Genomic DNA, 27,003 nt, shown 5'->3' on the forward strand with positions numbered 1-27,003 from the left:
AAAATAAAAGGGAAGTAAAGCCAGGAAAGGGCAGATGGAAAGCAGTCTGAAGATGAAGTGGGAAGTAAGGAGAGGGGCTGAAAGATGCTCCTTTTCTCACTTTTAAATGCGGTTTGCTAGCATATTTTTCCTCACTTCAAAAGCGCGGGTTACTGAAAACAAGAAGCTTGCCGCCATTTACATCTCGCATTTTATTTCAGTCCTGGACAATTGCCCGCATTCCCCACATATTATAGCGGGTGATGAATGAGGTTGCTGATGGTATACTGTTTCAGATCTTCTTTTGGGTAAATGGTTCCAATTAAGTCTGACCGCAGTTCGCATGCCCGTGCGGTGAATTGAGCATGACGCATGCGTAAGCCATATCAAATATCGAGCTGACGGGGCCAAGACCGAACGCAAGGCAGACCTGACCTGGATCAAATACTTCATTTACAATAACTTCAGCAGTTAGACTGAGCAGATTTTTACAACTAGAGTATTTCGGAGTAATATTTATATGAGACCCAGGTCTTAGTCAGAGGGATGTGTGTGTGCGTGTGTGTGTCGGGGGGATCAGGGGACTTGGTCGCAGCTGAGTCATATTTTCCATGAGTCTTTGGTTTATTCTGCAGTCACACAGAACTGTGACTAACTCCTTGGCAGCTTGTAAACCCCATCCTCTCTTTAAACCCCACTCCCCGCCTCTGATTCGCTGCAGAGCTGGTGTGTGTTTGTCTCTGTCACTCTGTGGATAGTGTCTCTGACAGGCAGAAGAGTGTGTGTGCTCCAGGAGGTTAACTGTTACGCTTTAAAGCAGCTCAATTTCGAGCTGGACTGGCTGTGTCAGTGTGGACAGGGCCAGGATGAGAGGGCTCATTACATCATGGTACTCTGAGCCTGCCCAGACTGTACATGACCTTCCAGAACTATGGGTTCTGACCAGACTGCTCATAGCCTGAGCGCACTAAGCCTGACAGGGCTGTCCATAATTTTGTAAGTCATAGTATTCTGTTTAGGTTCACACCCTGATATGAAATACAGTACGTAAGTCTCCACACATTCTGGGAATGTGTTTTTTAAAATAATTAAATGGTCAGTACGCTTCTTCTGACCAATCGTAATCGTATGTAGGTGGGCTCCAACTGGAGGAGGCAATTCCAGTGAACTGACCTCTAAGATAAAAGTGATTAAAATCTGCTGCAACCAATCAGAATGCAGGAAAACAAATTTCACAACCAGTAACTTCCCTTTCCGGACAGCTCAGAGAGGGGGCTGCAGGAGGAGGAGAGTTAGAGGAGAGGCGGATGTACAAGCCGTTAAAGCGAGTGAAAGGTTTAAGGGTGTGTAGGAATGGCATTCTCCTAACGATGAGAGGTTGAAGTTGAAGGGGGGCAGGCCGCACGATGGAAGGGCTGGACGCGCACCTGTTCCCCCAGTCACACCGAGGCCTCGTAGGGGGTCACCCCCGTCATGTGACCCTGTGCTGGCGGGTGGCTCTTTATGACTTCCTGTGAGCCTTCCACCCCCTTTCCTGTTCCTGTTCAAACGCCAACCTCTGCAGGTCCTCTCGTTTCTTCAGCACTTCCGCTTTTTTCTGTCACTTCCTCCCTCGCTCCCTCCTTCCCAGTAAATGATCTTTTATTGTTAATTCTATGTAAGTCTGTGTATTCAGTGTAATGTGACAAAAATAAGTGCTTATTCTTACATAAATGTAACAATAGATTGCAAAACTGCAGACCTTTTAGACTCTATGCTAATATTTTCTACAGCACGGCATTTAAAAAATATTCCAATATCCGAATGTGGCAATATGTATTATGTATGATATTATAATATATCTTGGATCTTGATAAATCTCTCAATATACTTAAAAAAAAAAAGATTTTCTCCAGATGTAGCTGGAAAGTTTTAAAAAAGCTTTTTTTTTTTAAGTGGTAAACTTTCCCTTGTATATTTCCTGTTTTTCTGTTCTCACCTCTCTCCCTCCGCACCCCCAAGCTCATTTTCCCAAAAAGATGGGAGATAAAATACTGCAAAGAGCTGTGGGAAAGCAGGGGATATAGAAGAGAGTTTTCCCAGACCGTAATTTTGAAATATTTGTGAACTGTAAATGTGAATGTGAACTGTAAATGTAAATGTGAACAAAACAATTGACATCCTAGTTCTCCATCAAAATCCCAAAAGAAGGAAAACTCTGTCTTTTGTTCTCCAAAGGCTGGTAAACAGTCACATTTTCAGTAGTTTCACCAAAAGAAAAGCAGCTCTATTTTTCAGAGGCTTGGGAAAACGGGGACCACCACAGTTTCTCTTCTCCAGTGTGATCTGCTGTACACTCAAGTATCTTTATAAAGCCTTTATAATGTCATAAACATATGTGAGTGTGTTTTGGAACCATCAAAACCTTTTCCTGTCCGTGTAAGCAGTCCCGGCTGCTCTACTCCGCAACTGCCAGCCGAACACAAAGTTCAGTTTCTCCGTTTGTTACTAAATTATCTCCCTTCACAATCTCTTTCCCCTGTGAATTCACCAGTGTTAAAACTCAAAAGGAAAACATGATTTAGCAGAATTGCTCCATTCTCTCTCTCTCTCTCTCTCTCTCTCTCTCTCTCTCGACTCTTTTCTTTTATTTTCCCAGTATTCTCTCAACCATAGCTCCTGTTGTTTTTTTTCTCTCTAAACCTGATATGCTCTGTAGAAAGTGCACAGAGAGAAGTGGAGATGGCTTTGAGTTATGGGCTAAAGTCAAGCCAGGGCAAGAGGGAGAGGTAGCAAGAATGAACGAGAGGAACAGAGATAGAGAGGGAGAGATGGATAGAGGGAGTGTGTTTTCCATTTCTCCTGGCAGGTTGAAAAGGGGCCACATGTGGTAATGATCTGGAGTGATGGAGAGAGAGAGAGAGAGAGAGAGAGAGAGAGAGAGAGAGAGAGAAACTCATGACAGAGACAGGCCAGGCTTTTCCTCATGCTAGTTTACTGTACTGTAGTGTTGAATCACCTCGTACTGTCTCCATTCTGGAGGAGAGAACACAGGAAGCTTCCTCCCAGTAATATTCTTATTTATCGCTATTTATTTATGAACCTGTGTGTTTATACACCACATTTGATTATGATAGGGAGTTTGACCAGCTTATGACCAGCTTGAAAACTGAGCTGGTCAAGCTAGTCATAAAGCTGGATATGAGCTTGTCAACCAACATTGCCAAGCTTGTCATTAAGCTGGTTTAGCTGGGTGTGAGCTGGTCAACTAGCTAGTGCTAGTAGCTTGTTTCAAACCATGTCAAGCTGGGAGCTGATCTGAACTAGAGCTGAGAGCTGAACTAGTGAACCAGCTAAACCATGTCCAGCTGGGAGCTGGTCTGAACTGGTCAACCAGATATCAGCTGTTTCAAAAACCTAGCTTGAGCTGTTTTTGTTCAGCAGGGTACACTCCTCTGGATCACTGAGCACCACTAAAACAGCTTTCCTAACATGGCAAGGTCAGGGAGCCTCCCAAACTGAAACTCACTCTGAACACCCCCCCCCCCCCCCAACACGGATTCACCCTGCTGTGTTACCCCATGGCACCACGGTAGATTCCCCAATCTTACACTCTCAGCTATCGTAAAGAGATGACCTCAGCAGATATGGGGAAGAGGAACTGGGTAAATGTGAGGGTATTTTCACGCAGAGCCTTACCAAACCTCCGTTTCACAACAGCGTGATCACTGCCGTGTTTCATGTCTGCCATCTTCTCCACTCTTGACCCTCGGGTTGACAACGCACAAGGCTGCATCTGTACTGTGTGCACAGTGCCCCCTTTAGGCAGAATAAGCAACAGCCTACACTCAGAAATAACGGTATGAAAAGTGCCTAAGAAGGTACAAATTCCACTTTCATCCAAAGCAACTTGAAGTTGATTAGACTAAGCAGGGGATAATCCCCCTGGTGCAATGTTAAGGGCCCGACAGCTGCATTGATCTTATTGCGGCTACACTGGGACTTGAACCACCAGCCTTCCGGGTCCCAGTCAAGCATCTTATCCGCTAGGCTACCCTGTAGGTGCATACAATTGTATGATTATATACATAACTCATTTGTTTCTTTTTTGTTTGGAAAATGTACTCATTTGTACTCAAAGATAACATTACTATACTTTCAAGGTATATGTGGGAAATTGATGAAGAAGAACAAAACTGTGTCTGCAATGTGACTTTATTTCTGAGCGTGTAGCGATGCATGAATGGAAGAGGCCCTGGATGGACCTGTGTTAAAGTGCTCTGTGTCTGTCCCACAGTGCCTGAAGGCCCGCCCGTAAACCTGAGCACCCTGCTGAACGGGTCAGAGGTGCAGGTGAGCTGGGCTCCACCCCCTGGGAAGCTGAACGGACACCTGCAGGGATACACTCTGGAGTACAGCACGCCCAGCCTGGAACAGGTGAGACACACACATACACACACACACACACACACATGAACACACACACACACACACACACACACAAACAGACACACACATGAACACACATACAGACACACACACATACACACACACACACACACCCACAAATACATATACAAGCACGCGTGCATGCGCACACACGCACACACACATACGTGCACGCACACACACACACAAAAACACACACATATACAAATATTCACACACACGCACACACACACTCACATACACTCACTCACACAAACAGACACACACATGAACACACATACAGACACACTCACATACACACACACACACACACACACAAACAGACACACACATGAACACACATACAGACACACACACATACACACACACACACACACACACACACACACACCCACAAATACATATACAAGCACGCGTGCATGCGCACACACGCACACACACATACGTACACGCACACACACACAAAAACACACACATACAAATATTCACACACACACACACACACACACACACATACTCACACACGTATGCACGCACACACAGATGCGCACACTAGCTCACACGCACACACAGTGCACTGAATCAGACCTGGGTCAAATACATAATTATTTTGGACTCAAATACTTTTCTGCACTCCAAAAGGACCTGAAGGCAGGGTTTGCATTTTTATTTCATAGGCTCCAATAGACTCCAATACATCAGACCAGCCCAGTAAAGCATAGAAAATGATTTCAGTCATATGTGTGTAATAGCAGAATCTAATGGGCAAGTTGAACACACAGAGAGAGGATTTTAGTGTTAATCTCTCTTTTCCTCAGGCTGTGCTGGAGGCGGGGCTCAACACAAGCCTGTCAATCAATTTGTCCCTCCCCCTCTCCAACATGTCCTTCCGGGTGTGTGCCTACACGGGGGCGGGGCCAGGACCTTGGAGCCCCGCCCACACGCTGTCCCTTGTGCCAGGTGGGTCTGGCTTAGGTTTCCCTGTCACCCTCAGAAGTGCTGACCAAAAATTATGTCATCTCATAATTAGATGTAAATGTTGAAATAATAACCAAGTCACTGTTTTTCCTACAGAGACATCAGGGCTAAAGAGCACAGGTAAGTGCTCACTGTCATGTTCTGCATGCACATGCGCACACACACACACACAGATCTTGGCTGAAAAGTGGAAAGTGGGACAGTTCCTTACCCTTATAACATTTTCTTAATAGTGCACAGCTCAGTTCACATGACGCATACATCAATGGGTCTGCAACAGAGGGGAGGGTGGAGGGCCAGAAGAGAGGATAAACTGGGGGGGGTGGAGGTCCAGCTCAGATAAACATGTCAGAAAAAACATTTTCATAAAGGAGCAGCCCTGAATCTCTAAGGTTGGGATGAGCAGACAGAATGCAGGGAAAGGTGACTAATACGAGACATACACAGACTTTGCAACGGGACCAAGATAATCGCATTTTAAAGTAGTTTCATAGTTACGTCATACATGCTGAACCACAGAGAATAAATAATGTGATTAAGTCTATTTTATTATAGTTTTTTTCTCATGAGAGTTACATAGTTTCTATGCTGGCCACTACAGGGGGATTATGTCTGATGGGAAGTGCGCTGTCCATACCAGCAGTATGCAAGAGCGTTTACAGCCACCTGTGTTATGGAGAACACACTGTGCATGCTAGCAGTATGTGAGAGTTTACTCTTTTCCTCGTGCTTTGTTTGTCAGATCCTTCCTCATCCAAAAGCTTCTCTTGGCACTGGTGGTACGTCGTCATGGCAATGGCCGTTGCTGTGGCTCTGGTTGTGCTAATTGCTGTGTATGCAGCCCGACTACGCCAGAAAGAGACTCGATTCGGGTGAGTAGAGACAGAGAAAGAGTGTGTGTGTGTGTGTGTGTGTGTGTGTGCATGCAGCCCGACTATGCCAAAAAGAGACTCGGTTCGGGTGAGCAGAGACAGAGAAAGAGAGAGTGTGTGTGTGTGTGTGTGTGTGCGTGTGTGTCTGTGACTGCAGAAACGTGACCTTTAACTATTGCTGCGCCTTCAAAATATCTTCACACGACACTAACTTCTTTGTCATTTCTTGTATCAGTCTTGCTTTTTTCTTTTAACAAATGTAGAGTTGTAGAAGGCCAAGCGTTTTGAACATCTCCACATCTGAAATGTCACAAAGTGTTTACATGTCACAAGTTTGTATGAATCATGAACTCAGTGAGTCATTTCATGTTGATTAGCTGCGAATGCATTTCTGTAGTCATGCACACTGGTTTATGTGTAACTGACAGTGAATGCCGGTCTGTGTGGCACTGACACTGTGCTCTGTGTCTGTGTGCAGGGAGGCCTTTGAGCCCATGATGGAGAGCGGGGAGCTGGTGGTCAGATACCGCGCGCGGCGTTCCTACAGTCGCCGTACCAACGAGGCCACACGTGAGTCTGCCAATCAATCACTCATAGATACAGATTTCATCTTAGCAGTGTTCACTCTCAGAAATAAAATGACAGTGGAGGCACATTTTTGTTCTTCAAGGCTCAAATTTCGTAAATGTACCCTAAAAATACACTAATGTCCTCTTTGGGTACAAATGAGTACGTTTTCCAAGCAAAAAAGGTACAAATGAATTATATATTGCTGGCTAAATTAAGTACCACCCCAGCCACCAGCAGTTGTAAGTTTTTAGGCGCTTTTGTACATTTATTTCTGTTGTAGTTTGTGAACTGCTTGTGTAAGGCTGCTGGTTCAAAACTCAGGTGGGGAAATGCCACCGTACACTTGACCAATGAAACTGACTCCCATCAGTAAATATCCATCTGTGTGAATGGATGGCTACCATGTAAAGACATCTAAGGCATGTACTCTGGATAAGGATGTCTGTTGAGCTCATAAATAACAGTAATATATACTTCACCCACAGCGATTCCAGGGAAATGAGTTAACCATCAAAATATGCTGATGATCTCAAAAGGGATTTATCACGCTGTAAATAAGGCAGAAACTCCCAATGCTCTCTCTGTTTCCACAGAAACACTCTCTCACTTGACTTTACCTCGGCTGTATTGCCTGGTTTGGGATTTATGTCATACAACATTCCTTGGCTCATTGTATAATAAACTGAGCACTATTGAAAATCAAAATTTCATAGCAGTTTTTTGGAGAAGCACTGGAAAATGACATTCACAACATAATCACAAACAAATAGTAAACCTTAAGTGGTAAGTGTAGTGTTTGTTGAGCAAAGGGTCAAAAGAAAGCATGCACTCATACACAAACACACGCACACACACACACACACACACACACACACACACTGCCAGGTCCCATTTCAGATAGACAGCACCACCCAAGGCCTGACTCACTGTATTCATCAGTGCCTCCAACTGCAAGACAGAGGGAGGGCACAAAGATAGAGGGACAAATAACTGAGGGAGGGCAGGAGAGGAGGATAACAAGGAAAAGAGGGAGTGAGGAGGAGAGGAAGAAGAGAAGGACAGCGGAAGGGAGAAGGGCTGGTGTTGCTTCTCAGGTGGCGGGTGTTACCTCTCTGGGAAACCCGTTGGGGCTGCCGGTGTTTGTGTGACAGGCTGGAACACGCCTCAGGACTTGATCCTCTGGAGGACAGCTGTGGGAAAATCCAGTTGTTCCACATCTGAGCTGCAAAAACCTCCCAGCTCCGTGTAATCCCGCAAGTGTCCACCGGGGGAGCTAGCCACAGGAGGCCAACACTGAATGGATTTCCCTGTCTCTGCCCACACTGGGATATCTCAGGGACATACAGATGTGACCCTATCAGGGCTCATGAACAGGAACACAAACTCTAAACAGATGTCTCCTTACACTGCATTAATTATGGAAAATACAAAACAGAAAAAAACAAAAACACGTCCTCACTTTACCGTCCAACTGTGACTTTGTTTTCTTTCGCTTCGTCCAAAACTGGTTTCCAGAGGAGGATGATGTAATGTGTTCCTGAAAGGCTGATAGCACAGCGGTGACAGCACTGTGAAATCATACACTCCACTGATGTATGAGGGGATCCATTAAATGGGAGTCACAGTCCCATCCAGGATTAATTATTCCCTAGAAGAGAAACACTGTAGTTAAGCCAATACACAGTGAGCCAGGGTGTGTTTCTGTATGCCGAAAAATATGACATATGAGTGTATGAGGTTGGAATGAACCAAACAGACTCCTCCTTTTACTTTAGTAAATAGACATTATACGTAAGTGTTGGTAAGTCAGCGCTTTAAAAAATGTGTTTATTTAACCAGGGTAGGTCCATTGACAACACGTTCTCTTTTCTCAAGGATATCCTGGGAGAAATGTGTTCAGAGAATAGTTGCAAGTCCTCATATGCCAACTGGGTACTTGAACCAGCAACTCCCCAGTCAAGCAACCTACCACTAGGCTAACCTGCAGCCCACTTGTGCATGTGTGTACATCAGCATCCATACATGCTTGTGGGTGCATGTGTGTGCATGTATTAGCGTGTTAACTGGTGAACCTAGATGGGGCAATATGCCTGTTGTCATCATTAAGGGTTCCTAATCATGTTGTTGCATATTATTAGTGTGTTAATTGGAGGCTGCTGGTCTCTACAGTGAACAGTCTGGGGATCAGTGACGAGCTGAAACACAAGCTCCAGGACGTGATGGTGGACAGACACAAGCTCACCCTGGGCAAGACGCTGGGAGAAGGTAAATCCACCCTGCGTATCTCAGACCACAGATTCTACAAGCCCAGCTTCCGCCTGTCCTCTCTGCTGATCTAGTACAGGAAGCTCTGCTTGCATTCCAGGCAGTAGATAACAATACTACTGAGCTGACAGTATGTTCAGGAACTCAATAATGTTAATGTGCCCTTCTCACCCCACGGCGGCTGTGTGTGTGTCCCTGCAGGAGAGTTTGGCTCGGTCATGGAGGGCCTGCTGACCCATGATGAGTCCCAGACAGCGCTCAAAGTGGCCGTCAAGACCATGAAGAGTAAGTGTGTCTACTGCCGCCCTGTCACCGGACGCACCGCTGCCACTGTCTTTCACATGCACTCACAGCACACACATGCACATGCACACGCACACATATGCACACACACTCATGCACTGTCTTTCACATGCACTCACAGCACACACATGCACATGCACATGCACACGCACACATATGCACACACACTCATGCACAACACACACACATGCACACACAGCACACACACGCATGTGTACACACACACAAAAACACAATGTACGCACTCGCTGAAACCTGAAATTACACATAAACCTCCATTCTAGAATTATAGGGAGATCAGTGATGATAAACATTAATACAAATGCAAAACATCAACAACATTCAAAAATCTGACCTTTTTCTCCCACCCCCCCCCTTAGTTGCAATCTGCACTCGCACTGAAATGGAGGACTTCCTGCGGGAAGCAGCCTGCATGAAGGAGTTTGACCACACAAACGTCATGAGACTGCTGGGTGAGTGTCCCAGGAGACCAGAGAACAGCTCTCTCTCTGCCGGCTGTCTGTCTAACAGCCCAGCCTGACCCCGTCCGTCTGACCCTGTCTGTCTGTCTGTACGCAGGTGTCTGTCTGCAGACAGTGGAGAGTGAGGGATACCCCTCCCCTGTGGTCATCCTGCCCTATATGAAGCACGGAGACCTCCACAGCTACCTGCTCTACTCCCGTCTGGGAGACTGCCCAGTGGTGAGTCTGCTCCCCAGCCTCACCCTGCCGCACCCGACCGATACTGAACGTGCAACACTGTTCATGGGTGCTCAATCATGTGCCATTGAGGGCCAGTGTATGCAGGTTTTCATTCCAACTTATCACTGTACCAGCTCCCTCCTCTCTGGTTCAATGTGTGTTCATTAGTGAAATCAGCTGGTGTAGCGATTGGTTGGAATGAAAACATGCATGCCCTCCATGTCACATGATTGGGCACCCCCTGCTTTTGTCGGTCTGATGAGCCTGTGCCGGTGTTTCCCAAAACACTGGAGTAATGGTGCCCTCTGGTGTTCGTATAACAGAAATGTCCCTTTATAACCCTTTCCCCTCTCTCTCTTACAGTTTCTCCCGTCACATATGTTGGTGAAGTTTATGACGGACATCGCACGCGGTATGGAGTACCTGAGCAGTAAGAACTTCATCCACAGGGACCTGGCAGCACGAAACTGCATGTGAGACCCCCTTCATTACATTACATTAACGTTATTTAGCAAATGCTTTGATCCAAAGCAACTTAAAGTTGATTATACTAAGCAGGGGCAATGTGGAGTAAAGGGCCTTGTTCAACGGCCCAACAGCAGTGCTATCTTAATGTGACCACAAAGGGGCTTGAACCAACAACCTTCCAGGTCTCAGTCAAGCACCTTAGCAACTGTGCCGTAGGCTCCCCTGTCTCCTTTACAGTCATCACAATACGTGAGTCCTAGTAGATGGCGCTCTGACTTCCTGTGTATCCGTGTTACAGGCTCAATGAGAACATGACTGTGTGCGTGGCCGACTTCGGCCTGTCCAAGAAGATCTACAACGGAGACTACTACAGACAGGGTCGCATCTCCAAGATGCCTGTCAAGTGGATCGCCATCGAGAGTCTGGCTGACAGAGTTTACACCACCAAGAGTGATGTGGTGAGCCACGTCGGCCCGCGTGTGTGTGTGTGCGCGTGTGTGAGTGAGTAGCCAAGAATCTCATTTTTGATAAAACACATTCCTGAGCTTGTAGGAAATCAAGGCACTCATTCAGGAGAATTAAAAAGGTTTTTCATTGGATGGATTTGGTGCCCCTAGTGCCTTTATTTTCATTTCCACCAGCAAGCTGTTCCCCTGAGCACCAATTGCAGATAAATCAATGTTGTGGGTTAAATGTTTCCTTGATCATGAGCACCTGTTAGACACAGTCCCACAGAACACACTTTGCAGATTACAGTTATGTATGTAATGTAATGCAATGTAATACTGTGTGTAGGGTGTAGGTGTGTGGGTTATGCTTATGTGTGTGTAGTGTGGTGTATATAGGTGTGTGTAGTGTGTTGCTATGTGTGTTGGATTATGTGTGCGTGTAGTGCGGTGTGTGTAGTATGTTGGTGTGCGCAGTGTGTCAGTGCACATGTAAAGTACCTGCTGACTGTCTCCCTCTGTCCCTCAGTGGTCCTTCGGGGTGACGATGTGGGAGATCGCCACCAGGGGGCAGACGCCATACCCCGGAGTGGAGAACAGTGAGATCTACGACTACCTGAGACAGGGAAACCGCCTCAAACAGCCCCCTGACTGCCTGGACAGCATGTGAGTGTCTGAGCCATTAGCAGAATTTAACAGATCAGAGGCTATAATCTTCATTAACTACCTCCTACTTTGCAGTCAGTCAGTCAGTGAATGGCTGTCTTTGGGAGCATTCTGCAGCTCTCTGTCTTGTTGCTCTTCAAATCCTGTACTCTTGGGATTCTGTAAGATGTCAACACAAAGAAATATTACATAATAACCGAAACATGAGGCAAAAACTAGAAGTTGGCTGTGCGACAGAAATTCGGCCGCTGCCTTTCAGCAGCCAATATAATCACTTCAACCAATTCAACCAATGACGTCCCAATTTTCCAGTGTGTCTGTTTCTGCTCCTGCTTTCAAGTGATGTTGGGTTGTGATGTCAGGTTGTTAGTTTCTCATAATTGGGAACGCATCACAATGCTCACTCTGACCGTAGGACGGTTGCGTTAGCAAAAATGAAAACTTAGCCCATTAAACTACTTTATGTTCCATGTGTTCATTAAAATACCGACTGGTTCTATATCACAATAATTACAACACTGTGTCAGTTAGAAATCATGTTTTGCTATTATTGTAAAGTAGGCACAAGCTAACATTAAACGGGAGGTAGCACCTAGATAATTGCTATGTTGGCTACTAGCTAGCTTCACTGGCAAACTCATACATACGTATATAAGTATTACTGTACACAACACATTTAACCATGAAACACCCATTACACATTACTCGTATGATTTTATGTAAACTGTTAATGGTATTCTCTTAACATTGGACCATACCTGCAACAATGAGAAGACACAGCTAGTAAGATTCACAAATACATCAATAATGTCAGTTAGGTTTCTGAAACTGGCATGCACTATATGTGCATGCACTAAAGAGACACTGAGGCCAACTACCAATCCAAACTACCTAGAGCAGCCGGTGAGAATGAATGCGATGTGAACTCCATAGAAAATGTCAATAAAACAAAAATCAAAAGCACAGGCGCTAAAGTGTATACAGGACCGTTATTGTGTGTGTCATTGAACCCAAGTGTAGCTTTTGTTGTCCATTTTGCTCTGCTGTCAGCCTGCAGTCTGATCCTCCCTCTGCCCCTCCAGTTACTCCCTGATGCACTCCTGCTGGCTGCTGAGCCCTAAAGAGCGGCCCACATTCGACTCGCTGCTCTGTGAGCTGGAGAAGGCCATGGAGGAGCTGCCGGACCCTCAGGAAGCAGACGAAATCCTGTACGTCAACATGGAGGAGCAGGGGCCGGAACTGGGGGCTGTGGGGGGCCGGGAGCCTCCCCTGGGGGCCCCGTCCCTGCCCCCGTTCTCCCTGAAGGGCATGGACACTGTGACCACCGTGGAGGTGCACCCCCCGGGGCGCTACATCATCTGCCCCCAGCACGAGCCCCCGCAGCGAGGTCTGAGTGACTCCCTGGAGAGCCTCCATCTCACCCCCTCCTCCTCCCCCTCCTCCTCCTCCTCCTCATTCCCCTCCACCCCCACCCTCTTCCTGCAGCCAGCCTCCTGCTCCACACCCATCCAGATCTCTGCCCCCATCATCCCTGGCCACCTGGGGGAGGCACCAGAGGACAGGGAGGGGTTGAGTAAGAGGGTCTTCTGGCAGTGACCACGCACCCACACCCACACCCACTCCCACCCCTGTCCTCACATTGTGACGGATGTGATGCAGTCCACCAGTTGCCTTAAGAGGCAGGTGTCTGTCCTGTTTGGGGGGGGGGGTGACACTTTACCTGTGTGAGCACAAGAGTGGACCTGCAGAGTCCACCTGCTCACGGACACGCCCACCTGCTCACGGACACGCCCACCTGCTCAAAACCATTCCCCAAACGCTCCTGTAACCATGGCACTTTCTTCGTCCTGGCCTGACACTTCTGGGAAGAGACACAGACATGCAGTACTTCTGGGGACAGATATATAGATATAGACATGAATTGTACATTGAAGAAAGGAGCAGTGACCAAAATGAAGTTACCTGCATATTCATGAGGATTTTTTGAAAGCATTTAAGGTGAAGCGTTTAACGTTAAGTACAAGCACATATTGGGATAGTGTATCCTGAAGTCCTGACTGATTTTGGTTGCGAGGCTGGAAAATCCACTATGATTGTACTTTCTGGTCCTGAATTCAGGCTGATTTGGGTTATAAATCTGAAACCTCCACTGGGATCGCAATTTTTCATTTTGAATCGATTTGATTTGTAAGGCAATAACCTCCACTGTGATTGTGATTTCCGATACTGAATTCAGGCTAATTCGGGTTCTAAATGTGAGAATTCCACTGCAATTTTGATTTCTGATTCTGAATTCAGTCTCACCTGCATTGTATGGCTGAAAAATCCACTGTGATTTTGACGTGTAGCTTGGGCTGTATGATGACAGGTCAAAGGTCAAACACCAGCTAGTTACAGTCAGCAGCTGTGTCCAGAAAGCTAACATAGGTACTACTCCTAGGCCAGTTCACCCTTCTCAAAGGCATACTATGTAGCATTATTGGTATTGTGTTTGCAATCAAAGAAGTCTCCTCTTCTATCTTGAACCCTACCTATTCACCTCAGGGTACCCAATTTTGGTAGTCTAGCTACTTAACATACATAGCTACAGTAGCTGAATAACTAGAGGTAATGTTACTTACAGGTCAGTCAGAACACATGGAAACTCTGCATTGCTTTTCATCCTGATTGTGAACCCAAGCTGTCCCATTGTGGAAATCCAATTCCAAATCCTGCATAGTATGCCTTCAACCCGTTTTTATAAAGTTTTCTTACTTAGTCAGAGTAAAGCTATAGCATGCGTCGCACCAGGTTTACACCAGGATGTGTGATATTAATGGTGTTTTTCACAGCACACCTTTCTTCTGAGGTACCACTGATCAGTTCCAGAGACTAGAAATCAGTATGGTTCGCTTTCAGAGTGGACTGTCCAAATGTGCCGAAAAGCCAAGTTCTGTGAAGTAATTTTTTTGTTGTTGGCGTAACTACCAGATTCCTGACACTCAGCCAAAAACACGCGATCACAAACTGCTTCCTTTTCTGTTTCGCCAAGGCCACTGGTCTGAAGCCGTTCGCTGCGTTCCTGTGGGTTGCCATCGGTTACTCATCTATGCATCTGTTTCAGTGGAATAGTCGAGTGTTTTTCCATCTGTTATTCATTCCATGTTACTTCCCTACATCCCAGTTCTGGCCCCTTTTCCCCCTGTCAAAATAACCATTCATGTGCCTGAGACAAAAGAGAACTCCCATAAGCCCTTGCTACTTTTCAACTGTTTGCTCAGGGCACAGTTGACCACAGAGCCATTGTACATTTGTTGCTTCTACTCAAAAAGAATGAAAAAATGTTTTCCCTGAATGGCAGTCTAAAGAAGCCAGAATGGCACCCTTGTGTTTCAGCTGTAAGCCAGCTGAAACGCAAGATAGAAAAACGATAATAATTCCTGAAAAGTCATGTGACGGCATCATGAAACCTCATGACGAATGAAAACTTAAAACAATGCAAACTCAGCAGGTACTGTAATCTAAACCATCTGTCCAGCGCAAACTTTAATATAACAGTGTGCCTCACCGGTGACACATTTATATTTAATATATTGTGTAGCACTGTGAAGAATGGATCGAAAACAAAGGCATTGAAAGCCCCCCCTCCCCTGTAACTTGGGTAATGGGCTGACCCCCTCTCAAATCACTGCCACATGGTCTCGCTATCTGAGACACCCTATTCTAACGGAGGGGTGGGAAGAAAACCAAACTGCTGAAAAACACGTGGGACAAACAGAAAAGTTGACCTTTTTCTGGAATGGAGGGGTTTTTACAGACGAGAGCAGAGGGCTAGGATCGATGGCTGGGATCAAACGGTCTCGTCAACTGACCAGCTAGCAAGCACAACGTGCCACCGCAGCTCTAGAGGCGAGTTGGACCAGATACAGTTCAGCCATTAAAAGAATACAAACCGCCATTTTGCGTTAACAGTCCTGCCACTCGCAGGCTGCTGCAGTGCCGTTTTGTAAAATGGCTGCCAATGCCATCAGATCTGGCTGATTGTGGTCCCATAGGCGCTGGGAGCTGTAGTAATGTTACTAACACAGTCAAGTGAAAGACTTGATCCAGTGGAGAGCAGGACAGAGGGAGCTGTCCAAAAGGCCCCAACATGTTACACTTAAACAGGAGATTGAGCTTCCAGAGATTGGGGGTGCAATGCTTGAAAAAGGCATCCTTCTGTCCTCCAATCGTCTCCTTCCCTCGTACTTCCAAATAGGAGGAGATGAGTAAAGGAAAGGAGAACACCTTTTTTTGTATTCTGATGCTCCTGGGACTCAAAGCTGCAAACCCAACTCGCAGAGACAAAGTGGTATCGCACAGGCCTGGTCTCACTCCAGACTGCCAGTACCAGGCAGAGTGGAGTTCCTAAGCACAGTGTTATTATTGTGTGTGTTCTTTATCTTGTAAACATGAAATGATATTTTTGCACTAATATGAATATACTGTATGTTCCCTATGTAATTATTACAGAGCTGTTTTCCTATACTCTTAATCTTGTGTTTGTTATTTTGCATTTTTGTGTATTTAGGTCATAGCTCTATTGAAGTGTTCTGCCATGGAAATATTATGCCTGCCATTCATAACAAAGAACATGCACATTCCACAGTCATGGACAGACTATTGTTTAAAATTGTTCTGGTGAAGGGATATCCAACCATGGTCCTGGAGAGCCACAGAATGATTTGGTTCTCTCATCAAACACTTGTGGAACATTATTTAATTCAATCTTTGAAGGTTAGGTTCAGTTAAGAACATTCTCATCACATATGTGTGATCTTGCACCTCGCAAAAGGTTAATTGCCAGGTAACGGTAAAAGGCAACACACACTGTGGCTCACCAGGTCCAAGGCTTAGAACCTTATTTATGAGGATAAAAGGGAAATATGACTGTGTGGTGGTCAGCAGTTTCTGCGTTGACCCAAAGTGTTGATTTATTATAAAAGTCACATCCATATGTGGTTAAAACAAAATGCAACATCAGAGCCCTGGTTTCTCGCTCAAACCCAGCTCTTTATCTTTCCCCTCTCCTGGATTTACAGAAGAAGCATTACTCTCCTGCTCCTCCATCTTGTTTCTAGATCAAATTCTCATAGATGTAGTGTAAATACGACGTTTAATTACATTTTGGGTTCTGGTCTTTGCAGTTTGATTCTAGCTATAAGCTGTTTATTGAACAGATAGACAGAATGAGAAGAGAGAGGAGCATGAAAAGGAATATTAAAGAAATGCTGGGACAAATGGAGGGATGGAGGGCTGGGTTTGTGGTGTATTGAGCATTAACCAGTGAGTGGTCCGATGGCCGCATGGCATTCGCTATTTAACCATTCTGTTCTTGAATATTTCTTGACTTTTTATTTTACCCACCTCATCTGACTAAGGGGGTCCCTTAATGACTGCTCACTTATTCTGAGCACAGTTTTCCCTGCCAAACATTTTTTAATTTCAGTTTTGCTTCGCATGTTGCTGTATTATGATGCACGCCAAGATATCTCGCTACAGCACAGAACAAGTGCAGTCAGTCTGCAGCTGTCAGTGATATAACTGCTACCCCTCACCAGGAAACATCATTACTGTTTTACCTTTCATGCTGACAGACACACACTCAGGGCATGGGTAAAAATGTACAGCACAGATTCTCTAGACTAACCAGATGGTCAAATATTAACATTGAAAGTTCAGTCTCCCTGCTCTAGAAGCAGAAACCTTCCAGTCCAATTGATGCATCTTGTATGAAATTAATTGAGGCTTGTGACCGGGTAAAGTGCAGTAGCAGTGCCAGTAAACATTTGCTATTGTAACACAAGCACAATAAACCTGTTACCAATCATAATCTCTTGTGACAAAATAGGTAAGATGAAATGAATGTACCATAGGAGCTGACAGCTTGTCTACAGGGCTGGAGGCAATTCAGCAAATTCACTGAAAAATACCCATACTGTTCTATGGGCATTTTTACAAGCAATTTAACTACATTTGATACAATCAATTGAAATTGCTGAACCTGGTAGTCTATGAAATCTGAGCTCTGTTTAAGGCCAGTTTTAAATTGAGATTGAAAAGCAGGAAGTTCAGTTACAGGCCCTGCGCAGTGTGTGTAAATACTCTACGGTACATGCAGGCTGTCCCAACAGGAAGAGCAGTGTATATTCACCTTTCCATGTAAACTGAGATTCCACAGCTACAAAGCATCTTAAGCGCGGTATTCAACATTGTTTCAAGTGATCCTTAACTAAATGAACAGTTATTTTGTAAAGAATTAATTTTTTATTTTCTTTGTAAATAAATTATCAAATTTAGTTTTCTTACTACCTGCAATGTGTACCGTTTACACACACCAACAGGCGTAGTGACTGCACACGCATTAAACACATCCTAACAAAGTGCCTTCAGAAAGGTAGTACTCTGTCTTTATTGTAAATGAAATGTGTCTTGCTGAAGGATGACAGTAATTTGTTCTTGCTGATATTATTTTTGAAATAAGACTTTTATAAGCTTTTTGTATCAAATAAATCCATGTACAGACTTAAATGTGTGTTGTGTGTTTACATGGTGAACATGGTTACTGTGACAACCAGGAGATGAATTATGAAAAATGACAAGCAGAGTATACACATATACCCCTTCACATTTGGATTATTTTATCGTTCATATTGAAATGCATTTTTGTAACCAGGGGAGAGCAGAAAATAGCTTTTCTTGCCTGCGGTGTTCCTGAACACACAGAATTCAGTTTCAAGTTGAGAGCTACCTTTTTCTTTTTGATGAGCAAAACCTGTGTGTATGATCAGCTGAGACGCAGAACCATGGCTCGCATTAACTTATCCTGAATAAAAATGACATCACAGCAGTGACATCACTGCAGTGACACCAGGACAGGGACTGGGAGCAGCGAGCCTCAGTAATGTATGTAGGATAGCTGCACGTCCCCTTCGACTTCCAGCGTGTCGATCTCGGTGAAGGGCTGGTAACGGTGGTAGAAGTTGCACACGTGTTGCCCATTTACAAACACTGAAAACCTCTCATTCCCACAGCGCACCGAAATCTAAGACAAAGACAGACAGAGGGAGAGAACAGGGGTAATGAAACATTCAGCGACTGCTGTAAATCTGGTAACACACTAACACATGGCTTCAAATTGACACTTGAAAGAGCAAGGACATTTCATTTGCCTAATGCACGTTTCCTCGATTCCTCCAACCTTTCCTTGTGTACTCTATTGGGTGGAGCTAGGAAAGGAAGTGAGGAAAGGATTGAAGCGATTGGAAAGAGCCCATAGCCTCCTTATTAAGTCAGAGGGGCCGTAATTGTGTCCACTCACGTCAAAGTACTGCCCCTCCTCAAAGGGGTTAAAGTTGAGATCTCTTTCCTCCTCCCCCCAGCTCCCACCCATGCAGCTGTTCCGCACCACCACCCCCTCCGACACCCGTGGGTTAAAATGGAGGGCGATGTCTTCACAGCTGCTCACTCTGAAGTTTATAGCAAACCTGCAGAACACACACACCCTCAGACATACACAGTATGCACATGCAAATACAGAGACACATACTGTACGTATGCACTCACACACACATTCAGACATATTCAAGGTGAACAGACACATACTGTAGATATGCACTTGCACACAATCTAAACACAGTTGAATATTGAATGATATATTTTCCAATGATCTTTGATATAAGTGAAATAAACCACTGCAGTATGCTTAGTTTAGACAGTTTGTATGATGGTGTGATGTAAGAGATACACAGTGAGTGAGAGTGGTGCAGAGGAGAGGAAGAAAGAGAGGAAGAGAGGAAGCTGAAACCGAAGGCTAGTGGAGGTATGCAGGTTACCTGTTGGCTCCATAGGGCACCATGCCCCTGATTATCATGGTTCTCCTTGGCATCATCCCTCCTGGGATCATGTCAGAGTAGGGAATGCACTGAAGACACAATTAAGACTGTCACTGCCCCTCACACACACACACACACACACACACAGGTACACACACATACACACACACACACACACACACATACACACACACACACGTACACACACATACACACACACATTCACACACACATACACACACAGACACGCACACACACATACACACACACACACACACACAAACACACAGACACACACACACACACACACATACACACGTACACACAGATCTTTCTGAAATTATAAAGATACACACAGTTTCACACCCTTCAGAGCATCCTCATTACTCACTGGGTTGTAGATTGGCTGTCCACCCATCATCTGAAAGGGCCAAAATTCAAAATTTCAAAATTAGCTGATCTGGAGAAAGCCACTCACTCATTCCCTCATTCCCTCATTCTCTCATTGTGCCACAGTGGGTGACTCACCGGCAGGTTTCCCCCAGGGTAGCCCATCCCTCCCCCTCCCTGATGAAAGAACACAGAGATATGTTATGAGAGATCTTAAAGAGAGCTATTATACACAGAGTGAAAAATGACTGAAACATCTGAGACAGAGTGAAATAGAAAGAGAGGGGAAGAGAGAGAACAGGGGTAATGAAACATTCAGCTAATGCTGTAAATCTGGTAACACGCTAACACTGCGACATGGCTTCAAAATGACACTCAAAAGAGCAAGGACATTTCATTTGCCTAATACACGTTTCCTCGATTCCTGCAACCTGACAATTATGGGAACACTGGCAGTATTAATTAAGTTTAGAGTTATTAGACATAGAGTGAAATATTAGTAAAACATCAGAGACTCACTGGGTATCCCTGCATGCCACCCTGCAAACAAACACACAAAAATATCTATATCAAGAGAAGTACACCTTCATACTCTCACAGGAAAACCTTTCTTTCTCTCTTTCTCTCTCACATGCAAACAAACAAACAAACACACACACACACACACACACACACACACACACACACACACACACACAGGGAGTGAAGCCTTACCCCCATGTCTCCCATCCCATTGCCTGGATACCCTTGCATGCCCCCTCCCATCCCTCCCTGGAGGAGAGAGAGACAGAGCTGGAGAGCGAGCACAGTTTTACACTGAAATTCACATTTGAAATTGAGTGAAAGGAATGAGAACATACCTGCATCCCTCCCATTCCTCCCATTCCTCCCATTCCTCCCATCCCTCCCATTCCCCCCATTCCCCCCATTCCCCCCATCCCTCCAGCTGGGTCTCCCCCCTGCACAGGGTGAAAAAAAAAGACACGTTTAGAAGGAAGTTCTGAGGTCCAGTGTTATGACTGCAAGAGCACTATTGTGTTTTCTTGGAAAAATATTTTTTTTGTTTACACACACCATTCAGTAAACAATTGTACTTAAAAATATCAGTGCTAACAGCACATTTCAGTGTGTGTACAAATGTACTGTACACTTCTCTCTTACTCCCATGCCTCCCATTCCTCCTGGATAACCCTGCATGCTTCCTTGTCCTCCCTGAAACACAAAATCTGTTATGGGGAACACAAAATGCACCTCCTTATCCAATCATATATGAAAGTGTCAAAATGCAAATGCCCAGCTAACACAATCAAAAATGTTCATATGAATGCTAAAATGCAAATATAAATGGCTGAAGTCAAACACAAATTATTTAATGTAAAAATATGCAATGTGTTTGAGACTGGATGCACTCTCAGAAATAATGGTAGGAAAAGCGGCAAAAAGATGCAAATGCTTGTCACCGGGGCGGTAGACCACAGGAACATAAAATCGTACCCCTAGTCAGCAATATATAATTAATGTGTACCTTTTTTGGTTGGATAACATACTCATTTGTACCCAATGAGAACATTGCTGTACATTCAGGGTATATTTTGGGGAATGTAAGAATAAAAATGTACCTCCACCGTCTCTTTATTTCTGAGATGGTAAGAGGATCTGCTAAAAGCCTAAGTAAGTAAGAAGACGAAACATTAAAAAGCTCCTCCTCACCCCGATGATGTTGATGGTCTGCACGGAAACGTCTCCCCCGATCTCCAGGGAAGTCACTCGCTCCAGAGGGATGCGGTGCTGGAACAGGTAGAGCTCACGACCGTTCACGTTCACCTGCAGGAACCGCGCAGAGTTAACACGTCTGCTCATAACTTCTCTTTCCTACACTGTATGTCAATCGATCTGTCGACTGAACATCATGATAAAAACACTTAACAAAAATGATAAAGAAAAATAATAATATATTGCTCTGCAGTAAGAAGGCATTACATGTACACACGTTTATGCACACTTGTGCGCACACACACACATGTGCACACATGCAGACACACACATAAACATGCACACGTGCACGCATGCACACACACACACAAGTGTACACACATACACATGCACACATACACACACATATAAACACACACACACAAACACACACAGGAGCACGCACACACTCCAACACACACAAATATGCATGTGCACACACACACACACACACACACACACACACACGCATCCTGTCCTTGTGACCTGGTAGCCCTCCGAATTGATCACGATGGCCAACTCAAAGTTGTCTCCCCTGCTGAAGGGCATTTCGTGGATCTTCTCTTCTCCTTCCCAGCAGCCATTTTGAAAGGTGTTGAACACCACCTTGTCCCAGAATTCGAATCGAGGGTTCATGTGAAAGGCGATGTCACAGCCCTCCATCTCCCCACACTGCAGGTTGATGTTGAACCTGCAGGGGGTGATAGAGAGGAAGGACATCTCAAATCCCAGATTCCTTTGAGTCACCAAGTATGACACTCCTACAATCCTTCTCAGGCCTTCAATACTATCTGCTTCTTAACTGCATGATATTATTGTTGGCAGCAAGAGCAAGTATTTCTGGTGCTTTATTACAATATAGATAAGTTGGCACATTATTGTTCTTCATCATGTCCCTTGATGGATGCATCAAACAGGAATGTTTTGGCTTTATTGTCAGGGAGACAGAACTTTTAATTTTAAGAATACAGAGACGAGTATCTTGTGGATCTCTAGAATAAGTGGTTTAATTCCCTGAAACATCCAAGCAAACAGCATCATAGTAAGTGGCAGATAATGAACTGATTGTAACCCAGCTATTTGATAATGAGTGTGACACATTGATAGCTCAATGTTGGTCCCAGGGCTACTGGAGTCTTGCTGTACTCCATCCATAGCACTTACATGGTGAAACAATGTGTGATTGTTTCTAATATAATGACCCTGCCCTGGAGGGGGGAAAAGCGACGCTCCGGAACAGCAGTCAGAGGCCCCTCCCTTACACTAACAGGCCCTGTAACGAGTTGTTGTCACTCAAAGAACATAATCAAATTGGTGAGAGGAAGTACAAAGCTCACACAGAAACTGAACACTGTCAATAAAGTTGTTGCTTGTGTTGCCATGGTGCCCCCGATAACACACACCAGACCTCCCAAAGCCCTGCCCACCTGTTGGCTTAGACACGGAGTGTTAATGAGATAAACTTTCACATTAATCCCACTGTACACAGATTTCCATTCAATTTACATGAATCACGGTTTGATAAGTCTACATAGCAGCATCTTATTTTCCCGCCATTGTGTAGAATAGGCTGGGCCATTACAGTGCATTATATTACAGGATATTGGGCTTCACTAGAATTTTGTGGACTACAATAAGCACACATAAACATCATTCACAAACAAGCCAAGCCCAGGGGCTCTCCATTTGCCTATGATCCAGCATTCTTTTAGAGACCCTGCTGTATAATCCAGCTATGCCGGCTTGACCAGCTTAATTATCGAGGTTATAACCTGGTCTATCTGGGTATGAGCTTGTCAACGAGCATGGCCAAGGTGGTCATAATGCTGGTCTAGCTGGGTATGAGCTGGTTAGTTCTGGTAGCTCTTCTGAGCTGGTAGCTGGTCAACCAGCTGTTTCAAAACACAGTTTGAGCTGGTCAAACCATGTAAATCTGGGAGCTGGCCTGAACTAGTCAAGCAGCTAAACCATGTCAAACTGGGAGCTGGCCTGATCTGTTCAACCAGCTAACAATTGTTCATCTTGAGCTGTTTTTCCATGTTTTCAACTCTGCCAGTGCCTTTCAGTGCAGAGTTAATTCCTCAGAAAGCCTACTTTTATAGATATAAATGTTGTCTGTTCAATAAAAATTTTCCAATGAACATTGATAAGAAATATAGGCTGTGGGACATGTCAGAGTGTAGAGTCACAAAGCAGGCAAAACTGCACTAGCAATTGGGGCGTGAAAGTTTTTGAATTGTGGATCAGGTTGACATACCGTGAGCTGAATCACTGAATTCAACCAATTAAACGATTTTGTTTCCCCATTATAGAACATAATGATTGGGAGAAATCAGAATCATTGTGAGTATAAAATAATTCCACAATGACTTCATTCTTCAACGGCACCATTGTGTTTTGGCCACACTCCCTGCAGTACATTCAAAGCCAAGTAGGAGGCACCTTACCTGGTGGTCTCATGGGAAACCTTTCCCTGGATGTACACAGACATCCCCATCCTCAAACCGCCATAGATGGGCCCTATATATGGGATCATCTGCAACAGCACAAACACTGGGATTGATACAGAGCAGTTTGTCTGTTGAAGTGATTCTGGTGCTGGAGATAAATAAATAAAAAACTAAGCAACTGATGAAAGATCTGACTCACCTCACCTTGTTTGTTGGGAGTATTAGATCAAGTATTTGAAGGATTTCAAAAACAGAAGTTAACACATCATGCAGCTCATAAGAATTTGAGGGGTATATCGCGAAGCAAGATTACTGAATTAGCTGAATAATTTAACTGATTAAAACCCGGAAACCTTCACCAGGGTTGTGAGTCTATTACAACAGAATGCAGATGAAGTAACAGAGATGTTAGTGGTGAAACAAAGAGAGTGAGAAAGGCATTAAGATGAAGAACAGGGCATTTGAGCTCATATTTGTGTAGATTTTTTCAGTTTAATTAAAAGGTTAACATGACTAAATGCAATAACTCTGTGCACCATGAATGCTGGAACTGATACACAACACAGAGAGCAGCTGTCCTTAACAGCCTGTTATGTAACATACAGCATGTATAATACATTTTAGATGCTGCTAAAGCTTCTCTGGCAGATCCCTGGGGGGGAAAAGAGCAAGTGACCCCAGGCAGGAACTGCACCGATCCTGGCCCGAAGTCAGCCGGAACCAGATCAGATCCAGCCCGGAGACGCTGGCTATCTGGGAGAAAGTGATATGATGGGCAGAAAAGAGAAAAGATACTAACCGGGTTGTAGATGGGCTGGTAACCTGGAGGAGCTTGGAAACTCATGGTGATGGTCACACAGTGGGATCCAGTTGAAGAGAAACAGAGGATAGGCACAGAACATCTGGACACTGGATCTTATATAACATTTGGTTCCCAGTGGGTGAGGCTAGAGCAGAGTACAGAGAGGTGGGGGGGTGGGGTCCGGGCTGTGGCTGGTACCAGGCCTGCTACCTGTGTTTGCTCTGTGCTCTTATCAAGCAAGATATTTCCACCTTTCCCTTTACGGCACTATACGAGGAGTAGTCCATGCACTGGGTTCAGGTGAGGTGTGTGTGTGTGTGCAAACATTTGGGTATTGAGGTGTATTTTTTCTGAAGCAAATGTGTGACGAGGGATGACGTTACCATGGCAACCCAGATTCCACTGGGACGGTGTGGGAAATAATAGAAGTTGTGAGAGTGAACCCGTCAGTAAGCAATCGCAGACTGGGAAACCAGTCAAACATTTTAAACTTCAATTGTGTGTCCCAGGAATGGACGTGGCCCTATGAAGTCTGGTGTACATACTTGCGAAAGACATTTTAGTTGTGCAGTGTTTACAGGGTGCGAGAAGCATTTTGATGCTATTGCTCTTGCGTTGGTTCCCCAGTTCCCCAGTCCCAGGGGCAGCCTGTAGTGTAGTAGCAAGTTACAAGACTGGAACCCATAAGGCTTGTAGTTCAGGCCCGTTCAAGCCATGATAAGATTTTTCCACCACTGGTCCTATCCTAAGTAACTAGGATGGATCAATTGCTGAGGTTCAATAAAGTACCCCCTCCCCCCTCTTCGATACCGAAATGGTAGAGACAGCTATAAAAGTGTGAATGCAGATGAAGACATGGTGGCGCCTGAGGCAGTGAGTGCTAGAGTATAAGCAGTGTGTGAATGGAGGGAGGGACTGGTACAGGGAGCGGACAGAGGTAATCAGAGAGGCGGAAATGACTGAAGGACTTGGGGGGGGGGGGGGGGGGAGGGTATCGGAGTGCTGACGTGAGTGCTGCTTATAGGTTCCCTGCGTTCACAGTGATATCACTGCTTTTATTTTCAGTAGGCGTGAGCTGCGTTATGACCCGTGTTTGAGTTGTGATTCACAGAGAGGGGCTACATTAAAACTCAATGTTAAAAACACCTTCAGCAAACACGGGACTTTCAAAGGAACACAAACACTATCACAAAGACCAGCCCGTTTCAGTCTGTCTGCTGTCTTCAGACATGCTAGTTGTTATGATTTAAAATGTCATATCATGCCTATATTTCTTTATTATATTTACCTCTGAAAAATGTAGGTCTGAAGTCATTAAATACTTGTTTCAAATCATATTAAGTACATATTAAGTAGAAAATGTACTTGGTCACTCATGATATTATAAGCGAAAAGCAAATTGTGCCATTTTATATACAGTGGCTTCAGAAAGTATCCAGACACCTTCACTTTTTGCACACTTTATTGTGTTGTAGATGTACTGTGTTGTAAAATTTCTAATCAATCTACACTCATTAGCCCATAATGACAAAGGGAAAGCATGTTTTTATAATTTTTGGAAATGTATTAAAAATCTAAAATTGAAATATCTTATTTAAATATGTATTCAGACCCTTTGATGTGGCACTCCAAATTGAGGTCATGTGCATCCTCTTTGCTTTAATGAGCTTAAAGCAATTAAAGCTAAAGCTGACAGACTTGCGGTCCGTCAAAGTGTGCAATAATTTAGTGGCAAATACCAGGTTAAATCACCACTGAGATGGTGATTTCTGATCCTAAATGTAATCTACTTTGGGATATAAATCTCAAAACTCTGAAATTGCATTGTGATTGCAATTTCTGGTCCTGAATTCAGACAATGTGGAGTGAAAGAATTAATGTCTGCGTGACACTTTTTTTCTTTTACCAAGGGCATCAGAAGCACAAGTGACATGGTGAAAACCAGGATATGATTGACTAAAATCGTTCAATGAGTATATCATTTTTTAAATACTTAAAAAGTCTTGAATAAAAAAAGCATGCACAAAAAATACTCTATCTTTAGCGATCAAAAACAACACCAACAGTATTGATTGGCAAA

General features: G+C 44.6%; 2 protein-coding genes across 2 annotated transcripts in view; one reads left to right on the forward strand and one right to left on the reverse strand.

Moving 5' to 3' along the window:
- Positions 1 to 18,225, forward strand: part of LOC133108465 (tyrosine-protein kinase receptor UFO-like) — a 34,618-nt gene extending 16,393 nt beyond the window's left edge. Inside the window, exons 8-20 of the mRNA XM_061218006.1 lie at positions 4,256 to 4,395; positions 5,226 to 5,367; positions 5,482 to 5,505; positions 6,128 to 6,257; positions 6,736 to 6,827; positions 8,997 to 9,092; positions 9,294 to 9,377; positions 9,776 to 9,868; positions 9,975 to 10,096; positions 10,460 to 10,569; positions 10,863 to 11,022; positions 11,540 to 11,676; positions 12,759 to 18,225. Coding sequence (XP_061073990.1) covers positions 4,256 to 4,395; positions 5,226 to 5,367; positions 5,482 to 5,505; positions 6,128 to 6,257; positions 6,736 to 6,827; positions 8,997 to 9,092; positions 9,294 to 9,377; positions 9,776 to 9,868; positions 9,975 to 10,096; positions 10,460 to 10,569; positions 10,863 to 11,022; positions 11,540 to 11,676; positions 12,759 to 13,272 — 1,844 coding nt within the window. The 3' untranslated portion in view covers positions 13,273 to 18,225. The remainder of the gene's footprint in view (positions 1 to 4,255; positions 4,396 to 5,225; positions 5,368 to 5,481; positions 5,506 to 6,127; positions 6,258 to 6,735; positions 6,828 to 8,996; positions 9,093 to 9,293; positions 9,378 to 9,775; positions 9,869 to 9,974; positions 10,097 to 10,459; positions 10,570 to 10,862; positions 11,023 to 11,539; positions 11,677 to 12,758) is intronic.
- A 367-nt stretch (positions 18,226 to 18,592) lies between these two features.
- Positions 18,593 to 24,965, reverse strand: LOC133107360 (galectin-6-like). The gene is made up of 11 exons (XM_061216350.1): positions 24,921 to 24,965; positions 24,119 to 24,207; positions 22,158 to 22,362; positions 21,630 to 21,743; positions 20,780 to 20,878; positions 20,634 to 20,690; positions 20,058 to 20,096; positions 19,921 to 19,950; positions 19,530 to 19,618; positions 19,016 to 19,181; positions 18,593 to 18,739 (listed from the first exon to the last, which is right to left on the reverse strand). The coding sequence occupies exons 1-11, from the start codon at positions 24,963 to 24,965 to the stop codon at positions 18,593 to 18,595; spliced, it is 1,080 nt and encodes a 359-aa protein (XP_061072334.1).
- Positions 24,966 to 27,003: the final 2,038 nt, after the last annotated feature.

This window comes from Conger conger, chromosome 13 (assembly GCF_963514075.1).
Source record: "Conger conger chromosome 13, fConCon1.1, whole genome shotgun sequence".
Lineage (NCBI taxonomy): Eukaryota > Metazoa > Chordata > Actinopteri > Anguilliformes > Congridae > Conger > Conger conger.